General features: G+C 42.5%; 1 protein-coding gene across 1 annotated transcript; it reads left to right on the top strand.

Annotated features, from left to right (window-relative positions):
* The first annotated feature begins 3,668 nt into the window (after positions 1–3,668).
* On the top strand, positions 3,669–10,004 carry LOC128696989 (uncharacterized). The gene is made up of 4 exons (XM_053788464.2): positions 3,669–4,487; positions 5,803–6,057; positions 7,165–8,871; positions 9,059–10,004. The coding sequence occupies exons 2-4, from the start codon at positions 5,821–5,823 to the stop codon at positions 9,578–9,580; spliced, it is 2,466 nt and encodes an 821-aa protein (XP_053644439.2). The 5' UTR covers positions 3,669–4,487; positions 5,803–5,820; the 3' UTR covers positions 9,581–10,004.
* The last annotated feature ends 713 nt before the right edge of the window (positions 10,005–10,717 follow it).

Raw genomic sequence — 10,717 nt, 5'->3', positions numbered from 1 at the left:
TTTGGGAGATGTTAAGTGAATGTATAGGAGCCTTTGAACCAAGTGAGAGAGTAATTGTGGTAGGGGACTTGAATGCTAAAGTAGGAGAAACTTTTAGAGAGGGTGTGGTAGGTAAGTTTGGGGTGCCAGGTGTAAATGATAATGGGAGCCCTTTGATTGAACTTTGTATAGAAAGGGGTTTAGTTATAGGTAATACATATTTTAAGAAAAAGAGGATAAATAAGTATACACGATATGATGTAGGGCGAAATGACAGTAGTTTGTTGGATTATGTATTGGTAGATAAAAGACTGTTGAGTAGACTTCAGGATGTACATGTTTATAGAGGGGCCACAGATATATCAGATCACTTTCTAGTTGTAGCTACACTGAGAGTAAAAGGTAGATGGGATACAAGGAGAATAGAAGCATCAGGGAAGAGAGAGGTGAAGGTTTATAAACTAAAAGAGGAGGCAGTTAGGGTAAGATATAAACAGCTATTGGAGGATAGATGGGCTAATGAGAGCATAGGCAATGGGGTCGAAGAGGTATGGGGTAGGTTTAAAAATGTAGTGTTAGAGTGTTCAGCAGAAGTTTGTGGTTACAGGAAAGTGGGTGCAGGAGGGAAGAGGAGCGATTGGTGGAATGATGATGTAAAGAGAGTAGTAAGGGAGAAAAAGTTAGCATATGAGAAGTTTTTACAAAGTAGAAGTGATGCAAGGAGGGAAGAGTATATGGAGAAAAAGAGAGAAGTTAAGAGAGTGGTGAAGCAATGTAAAAAGAGAGCAAATGAGAGAGTGGGTGAGATGTTATCAACAAATTTTGTTGAAAATAAGAAAAAGTTTTGGAGTGAGATTAACAAGTTAAGAAAGCCTAGAGAACAAATGGATTTGTCAGTTAAAAATAGGAGAGGAGAGTTATTAAATGGAGAGTTAGAGGTATTGGGAAGATGGAAGGAATATTTTGAGGAATTGTTAAATGTTGATGAAGATAGGGAAGCTGTGATTTCGTGTATAGGGCAAGGAGGAATAACATCTTGTAGGAGTGAGGAAGAGCCAGTTGTGAGTGTGGGGGAAGTTCGTGAGGCAGTAGGTAAAATGAAAGGGGGTAAGGCAGCCGGGATTGATGGGATAAAGATAGAAATGTTAAAAGCAGGTGGGGATATAGTTTTGGAGTGGTTGGTGCAATTATTTAATAAATGTATGGAAGAAGGTAAGGTACCTAGGGATTGGCAGAGAGCATGCATAGTTCCTTTGTATAAAGGCAAAGGGGATAAAAGAGAGTGCAAAAATTATAGGGGGATAAGTCTGTTGAGTGTACCTGGTAAAGTGTATGGTAGAGTTATAATTGAAAGAATTAAGAGTAAGACGGAGAATAGGATAGCAGATGAACAAGGAGGCTTTAGGAAAGGTAGGGGGTGTGTGGACCAGGTGTTTACAGTGAAACATATAAGTGAACAGTATTTAGATAAGGCTAAAGAGGTCTTTGTGGCATTTATGGATTTGGAAAAGGCGTATGACAGGGTGGATAGGGGGGCAATGTGGCAGATGTTGCAAGTGTATGGTGTAGGAGGTAGGTTACTGAAAGCAGTGAAGAGTTTTTACGAGGATAGTGAGGCTCAAGTTAGAGTATGTAGGAAAGAGGGAAATTTTTTCCCAGTAAAAGTAGGCCTTAGACAAGGATGTGTGATGTCACCGTGGTTGTTTAATATATTTATAGATGGGGTTGTAAGAGAAGTAAATGCGAGGGTCTTGGCAAGAGGCGTGGAGTTAAAAGATAAAGAATCACACACAAAGTGGGAGTTGTCACAGCTGCTCTTTGCTGATGACACTGTGCTCTTGGGAGATTCTGAAGAGAAGTTGCAGAGATTGGTGGATGAATTTGGTAGGGTGTGCAAAAGAAGAAAATTAAAGGTGAATACAGGAAAGAGTAAGGTTATGAGGATAACAAAAAGATTAGGTGATGAAAGATTGAATATCAGATTGGAGGGAGAGAGTATGGAGGAGGTGAACGTATTCAGATATTTGGGAGTGGACGTGTCAGCAGATGGGTCTATGAAAGATGAGGTGAATCATAGAATTGATGAGGGAAAAAGAGTGAGTGGTGCACTTAGGAGTCTGTGGAGACAAAGAACTTTGTCCTTGGAGGCAAAGAGGGGAATGTATGAGAGTATAGTTTTACCAACGCTCTTATATGGGTGTGAAGCGTGGGTGATGAATGTTGCAGCGAGGAGAAGGCTGGAGGCAGTGGAGATGCCATGTCTGAGGGCAATGTGTGGTGTGAATATAATGCAGAGAATTCGTAGTTTGGAAGTTAGGAGGAGGTGCGGGATTACCAAAACTGTTGTCCAGAGGGCTGAGGAAGGGTTGTTGAGGTGGTTCGGACATGTAGAGAGAATGGAGCGAAACAGAATGACTTCAAGAGTGTATCAGTCTGTAGTGGAAGGAAGGCGGGGTAGGGGTCGGCCTAGGAAGGGTTGGAGGGAGGGGGTAAAGGAGGTTTTGTGTGCGAGGGGCTTGGACTTCCAGCAGGCATGCGTGAGCGTGTTTGATAGGAGTGAATGGAGACAAATGGTTTTTAATACTTGACGTGCTGTTGGAGTGTGAGCAAAGTAACATTTATGAAGGGATTCAGGGAAACCGGCAGGCCGGACTTGAGTCCTGGAGATGGGAAGTACAGTGCCTGCACTCTGAAGGAGGGGTGTTAATGTTGCAGTTTAAAAACTGTAGTGTAAAGCACCCTTCTGGCAAGACAGTGATGGAGTGAATGATGGTGAAAGTTTTTCTTTTTCGGGCCACCCTGCCTTGGTGGGAATCGGCCGGTGTGATAATAAAAAAAAATAAATATATATATATATATATATATATATATATATATATATATATATATATATATATATATATATATATAGATATAAATGCAGCCACGAACAAGAGGTATTTTAGCAATAACAAACTGCGGCTAACCCGGGAATTGAACCCGTGTTGTATTAGCCCGCCTTGTTGGAAGCAAATCAAAACTCAGGATGTTTTAACAACACGTTTTAACCATGTCTGTCGTGCTTGACGCCAGACATCATAAAAGTGACGATAAACACGACACCAGCCTAGTCTCCCACCAACAGTTAGGTAAACGTCAATATAATCCACCTTTACTAGTTTTCCTCCTGACACATCGTTACTAGACATAAAGTGTATTTTTCTACTCTAACTTAATTACCCTGATACAGCTTTAAATAAAGAGAATACAATTTGGAGAAAAAATAGGAAACGTGGAATGGCTGACATTGTATAGGCTTGTATACTGTATTTATAAATCTATATGTGGTTGTTATGATTGTAAATTATATCTTTGTTAACTAGTTGGTTAGACGATGTTAATAAAATGATTAGAAAACAAGTCTCTCAATACTGAAAAAAAATTCCCCGGCAACAATAATAGTGTATGTATACTGAGAGATGTATATGTGTACATCAGTGTATACACAAAAAATCGCGAAGCTATGCAAGATGCCCCTTGGTTGTTTTGCATCCACTGATAAATATATTATTCAGTGTATATACACTGATAAATGTATTATTCATTTTACTTTTACAGGTGAATTCCAACCCTAATTGTCCATATGAAGTTTTTAATAGGTATTAAACTCGGCCAACTAAGAGCAGCAGCAGAGTGGAGGTGGCTGGCAACACCAACATTAAAGCTTCTCTGTGTCCTGCCAACCAGCTGTCTGCCCTAACACTGCACCAGCTGATCCTGTTGACACTGCTGCAACTGTTGTCATTATTGCTCCTGTTATATCACCACTTCTACTGCTGTTGTTGCTGCCACCACCACTACTTCTACTACTCTTGTTATCATTACTTCTACCGCTATTACTGCTGTTGCTGTCGCCACTATTCCTGCTCCTGTTGCTGCCACTACTACTACTGCTTCTGTTGCTGCCACTACTACTACTGCTCCTGTTGCTGCCACTACTACTACTGTTCCTGTTGCTGCCACTACTACTGCTGCTCCTGTTGCTGCCACTACTACTACTGCTCCTTTTGCTGCCACTACTACTACTGCTCCTGTTGCTGCCACTACTACTACTGCTCCTTTTGCTGCCACTACTACTACTGCTCCTGTTGCTGCCACTACTACTACTGCTCCTGTTGCTGCCACTACTACTACTGCTCCTGTTGCTGCCACTACTACTACTGCTCCTGTTGCTGCCACTACTACTACTGCTCCTGTTGCTGCCACTACTACTACTGCTCCTTTTGCTGCCACTACTACTACTGCTCCTGTTGCTGCCACTACTACTACTGCTCCTGTTGCTGCCACTACTACTACTGCTCCTGTTGCTGCCACTACTACTACTGCTCCTGTTGCTGCCACTACTACTACTGCTCCTGTTACTACCACTACTACTACTGTGCCTGTTACTACCATGACTACTACGCTACTGCTGCTGTAGACACTGAGCTTCCTTGATATGTGCTGCTAGTCACTCGACACTAAAAACCGTAAGTCACCTACAAATTATGTCTTAGATAAGCTGCATACACAGATTTTATCGCATATACTGTACCTCTGCACTATTTTAATATGCACATACATTAAACTATATAGACGTAGTAATGTTAACTTAAATACACAGCTTTATTCAGATGAAACTGACTGATGTTTCTTCAGATAGACATTGTATCTTTCCACAATAGTTTCTTATGTTCTTGATTTATAGTTATCTTTATATAACGTATACCAGCAGTTATGTTTGGTATTTGCATTTATTTTTTTTTACATTTTGCATTACTAATAGCATATTTGATATGAAGATGACATAAATATATGCATAAATAAAATATAAAACATAGGGCCTCCAGAAAATAAATTATTTAGCTTCTCTACGTTCTTGGAGGTCACCATCTTCACCTGTCATTATTAGTTACTCGGAGTGCAGCAGCGTCGTGCTAAAAATTCGAGTTATTGCCTTCCATTTCTTTAGCTTTATTAATTCGGTGATTTTTTGTACCCTTAGTCTTCAACTGATTTATGTTGTTACTGTCTCTGACATAGGCAAGCCACTCAAACCTCGCAGAGTTTACAAAAACCAAGGTACTGGATCCAAGGCTGCATGTCTTTTGACCAGATTCGAGGACATGATTTAATTTCAGCTGTTCCACTGCCACTTTTAGCTTTTCCATTTCTGCCACTCATTCTGGTCTGTGTCTCTGATGTCGGTCCAAGGAAAGGGAGCTAACCTTTCCTTCCCTCCCTTATAAATATACCAAAAACAATCTTGATCTGATTTTTTACTCCATTACCCAAAATGGATTTTGCCTTATTGTCGATAATTTATAGAATATTTTCTGGATTGCTGACCTGATATAGAGAAATTATCCTGGTATTCATTTTTTTAACAGTGTCCACAATCAATTCACCTCATAGGCAAGAATCGGAGAGTACGTATTCAAAAACATTCTAATATATCGTAGTGGTAGGCTGTTCGTTACGCAGTTCTACTCCCCCCCCCCAAAAAAAAATCATTAAAAATATTGTTTAATTTTTATAGATGCAAAATCAGCTTGTTGGAAATTTTCAATTATTTACGCAAGAGGTCGTATACAGTACTATGGGTGGTTTACATAGAAATGCCAAAATGACGACTCCAGTTCAAATAACATGCTAGCTATATAATAGCATGCTATTTAAGTGATAGCATGCTTTGAGTCAAAGGATGATAGACATGTAAATGCTACTGCCAAAATATGTGTATTAATTCCCAATAACATCACTGACTCATGTTTTTGGTTTGGCTTCTTCTATGAGCGTGAGCAGGAAGTCTGAGCTAGGGTGATGGAAGTGCTGACGTGTTCAGTGTGTTCGGAGGTATTCGATGGGGATGTTCGGGAGCCAGTGATGCTGCCCCAGTGTGGCCACACCTTCTGCCGTCCCTGTCTCCTCAACCTGCAGGACACAGAGCCAGCCTTCAAGTGTCCTACTTGCAGGAGAAGGTACTCTGGTCCTCATGTAGTCGACCTTCCCGTGGTCTACATGATCCTTGACATAGTGGCAACTTATGCTGCTATGAAGGTGGGTCTTTTTTTATATAGCTTATGTGGAAATTTTTTTACATAAGTTCCTAAATGTAGAACTTACGAATGACTAATACAATAATTGTGTAATAAAATATGATGCTCTTTGGACCCTTCGAGAAATTTCGAGGGAGGGGGGTGAAGGACAGCCGGGGGAGAGACGCCATATTGAATTTAATGTGTGAGGACTGGTCTTAACTGTGCGATATAAATCATATAATTCGGTGTTTTCCGAAGCCAATTTGGTGTATATTGGCCTCAATTCGTAATTTAGAAATTGCTGACACGTTCCTGCTGAAGAACTGGGACAGGAAATTTGCGGGACCACAAGAATTGCGTGTGGAGGATGGAAATATAGAGGACTTCAAGGAATCCTTCCCAACAACACAGCTAAGTGACACCCATAATTACAGTAGTTTTTGCGTTGGCCATCGTAAATCCTAGCTGTTAGGGTGTGTTTCATCAGCATCAAGTGTCTTCCAGCAATTAAATGGTAAGTGGTAATAAAAAAAATCATTTTAATACAAGTAATTTATGTATAATAATCATATTCTGTGTACCCAGCAAGCAAGCCTAATCACATACAATCCACTGAACTTAAATGTACCAGAGTAGCTGGTTTTAATTTTATAATCATTAATTTAATGTCAGGTCTAGCTTTTTGTGAAAGTGGTGAAGAAGTGAGCAATCGAAGGAGTTTCAGTTCACTGACCTACTGTGACTTTCCCTCTTACCTCAACCAAATTACTTGCAGATAATAATTCAGGTGATGCCCTGTAAACCTCCTGCAGGTAATTTGGCTCATAATAAAAATAATTTTTCACAGCCTATGTTCATGGGGTATAATACACTTAAGTGGTTTGTTTCTCAATTTCTATACATCGGGTTGAATTTAATCCCAAATTTATCTGTTAAAGTATTCTCGATGTTAGTGTACAGGTGAAATACGGCCTTAATTGACCCTGTTGTAATCAGAGCCTTAAACTTTATTAACAAATGATATATATTCACACACACATATACATATACACACACAGGTAAAAATCTGCAGCTCACTGCTCATCTATACTTTTCCCCGATAATAAATTTATTTGGTTAACTTTAGGCGCCAGCAGAGGACCTGTGGGAAGCATGTCAGAATCACGGTGACCCTGTAAGGTTGTGGTGCCACCAGTGCCAGGAGGCACTCTGCGGCCAGTGCCTCTTCGAGCGACATATGACTGACAGACACCACGTCGTCAAGACACAGACAGCTCTTGAGCAACAGAAACACCTAATACAGTTGCAGGCTGATCGTCTTACTAAATATATCAACATGGAAAGGAAACGTTTGACAAACGAGTTTCGTAAAGTATGCCTGCAGCTTGCCAACATATACAGTCAGAGCATGATCCTCGGCGAGCACTCTAAGACTATCACTGGCATCCTAGAAGCCACGGAGAAGACTGAACACATGAAGACCTTGGTCATCAATCGCAGGATATTAAATAAGCTTCTAACGGAACTTAAGGCGACTGTCAGTACCACTTGTGACCCTCAGCTGATCAACGACTGCATCCCTTCAGAAAATAGAACTGACAGCGAAGGTGACACGGAATCTCGCCTGAGTTCACCTGGATTTGGGGTGAAAAGCAACTTTCGAAAGGCTCCCCGTGACACTCCCATCGAAGCAGGCGGCCATGATTCAGACATGGAGGAAGAAAGTGAAACCTTAAGTCAAGAGGATAGCCAAGGGATAGAGATAGCCCAAGAGGAAAGTCGGATAGATGCAACTCAGGAGGAAAGTCAGATAGATGTAGCCCAGAAGGAAAGTCAAGGAAATGTATCCCAGAAGGAAAGTACAGAGATAGATGTAAACCAAGGTCAGATGGATGTAGCCCCGGAAGAAAGTCAAAAAGGTTTAGCCCAGGAGGGAAGTCATAGAGATGTAGCCCAGGAGGGAAGCCATAGAGATGTAGCCCAGGAGGGAAGCCATAGAGATGTAACCCAGGAGGGAAGCCATAGAGATGTAGCCCAGGAGGGAAGCCATAGAGATGTAGCCCAAAAGGGAAGCCATAGAGATGTAGCTCAGGAGAGAAGTCATAGAGATGTAGCCCAGGAGAGAAGTCACAGAGATGTAGCCCAGGAGAGAAGTCATAGAGATGTATCCCAGGAGAGAAGTCATAGAGATGTAGCCAAGGAGGGAAGCCATGGAGATGTAGCCCAGGAGGGAAGCCATAGAGATGTAGCCCAGGAGGGAAACCATAGAGATGTAGCCAAGGAGGGAAGCCATGGAGATGTAGCCCAGGAGGGAAGCCATAGAGATGTAGCCCAGGAGGGAAGCCATAGAGATGTAGCCCAGGAGGGAAGCCATAGAGATGTAGCCCAGGAGGGAAGCCATAGAGATGTAGCCCAGGAGAGAACTCATAAAGATGTAGCCCAGGAGGGAAGCCATAGAGATGTAGCCCAGGAGAGAACTCATAAAGATGTAGCCCAGGAGGGAAGCCATAGAGATGTAGACCAGGAGGGAAATCATAAAGATATGGCCCAGGAGGGAAGTCGTGGAGATGTAGCCCAGGACGGAAGTCATAGAGATATAGACCAGGAAGGAAATCGGATAAATGTTGCTCCGGACAATCTTCAAGTGCCACTTGTGAGGGAGGATATCGAACAAATTCAAGAAATGACTCTGGATGACGTTCAGGAACCACAGAGGAGGATGGGGGAAGCTGGTAGCTCAGCTCTGGGGTACTCTGTGTGGCAGCTCACCAGGTGTACCCCAGGTGGCAGTGCTCACTGGCCTAAACTCAGTTGGGGCCACTTCATGGCACAGGTAACTTCCTCTTGTATTCTTTCACTCATTCACTCTTTTTGTATGAATACATATATAAAAGCTAAGTATGTAGATAATTAACACACAGCTTTCCGCTTTCGAAACAAACTCAGTATTCCTTTAACCTATGTAACAGTGACTAAATCCTTGATCTGCTTTCTTAAAAGAGGGTCGTGTGATTTTGCAGCTTCCTGTGGTACAGCTGTTGGTGCCGCCAGAGAAGCCACAAGTGTTTCTACAGCTAGGTGTAGGAGGCAGAAGTTTGGGCAGCGTCCACATCCGTCTGTGGGGACATTTGCGCCGCGCTCAGCACTTTTTAGCACTGTGTCTGGGCACCCTAGGGCCCTCCTACAAGGGTTCACGGTTCATGTACGTGGCCCGGAAGGGGCAGCCCGGGGAACGACTGGTCGGGGGGGTATACGTGGTGGAGGGAGGTGGCAGCAGCAGCCACCAGCTAATGGAGGACCTGGAGTGGAGGGGGGAATACTTGGGCCCCGCTAAGGAGGGAATCGTTGGGGGTTCACGAGGCCGTCAAGCCAAATACAACTCATGTTTCTGTATCAGCTCGAGGGACAACCCCACAGGACAGTATTATTGTCCATTTGGGCAAGTTGTGTCCGGGCTGGAAGTGGTGAGAGCGGCTGTCCAGCACCACCCAGTCAGTGACGTCACCATAATGGACACTGGCCTTGTCAGCACACGCGAGTAATGTCCACGGGGTCCCACAATATGACTGGAAATCTCGAGTCTAGTGACTTTCTTGATACGATTCAAAATTGCTTTTTAAAACAGTTTGTGACAGAACCAACTAGAGGAAACAATCTGCTTGACTTGGTTCTTGTCAACAAGGAATCTCTAGTTAATAATCTTGAGGTTAATGATGAGCTTGGGGAAAGTGATCACAAATCACTTAGTTTCAATATATCATGGAATTACCCAGATAATTGCAATCAAATCTGTCGAAGACTTCCGCTTGGCCGATTTCATGGGACTGAGAAATTACCTAGGTGGGTTAAATTGGAACGACCTGACAATGGGTCAGGTAGATGGTGTTGGTTTGCCACTATTTATTCTGTGATTTCTATTCTCTGTATTGGATTGATAAAGCATTGGTTGGCGAAGCATCTTAATAAATGGCCTAATAAACTACACGTGTCTTTCTTACATACTTGTTGGTGTTAATAACCATTTGTAACTGAAGAGGGAGTCTTCAAGAAGGTGAGTGAGGGAGTCTGAAAGAAAATCATCAATTTACAATAAATAGGACCAAATCCTTGGTCACATTATGTGCATCTTGTTCCTAGTTGCAGGAAACAGAGAAATCTGTTAATAGAGGCTAAGGACCAACATGGCTCTACACAGCCTACTAACATGCACATCGCATATACATTTACAAATAGGCTGATTTAATACAGCTGTACTTAAAGAGAGAAGTCGTCTGTATAAATAGGTTTATTCTGATTAAAATGTATTTTTACCATATCTGTGGGCATGTCTTGCCATCTGACAAGCACTCGTGCCTCTTGCTGAAGGACTCGACCCTCAAGGGCGGTTCCTTGACTCTGGTGAGGAACTCTTGATCTAGGGAGTTGGATCTGTGCTCCAGTTCCCTAAATGCCTTCCATCCCCTCCAGGCGCTGTATAATCCCTACGGGTTTAGCACTCCCCATGATTATAATAATGAAGGGCTCTTGATCCATGAACAGCGCTGTATGGCCCTGGTGGGTTTAGCGCTCAGTTTTGATTATAATTGATCCATGAAACGAGCAACGCTTCCCTCCCAAGCGCTCTATGACCCGTACGGTTTAGCGCTTTTCTATTAATATAATCCCCTCAAGGGAGGTTC

This window comes from Cherax quadricarinatus, chromosome 31 (genome assembly GCF_038502225.1).
Source record: "Cherax quadricarinatus isolate ZL_2023a chromosome 31, ASM3850222v1, whole genome shotgun sequence".
Lineage (NCBI taxonomy): Eukaryota > Metazoa > Arthropoda > Malacostraca > Decapoda > Parastacidae > Cherax > Cherax quadricarinatus.
The sequence above is the reverse complement of the archived record's forward strand: the minus strand, read 5'-3'. Positions and strand labels throughout refer to the sequence as shown.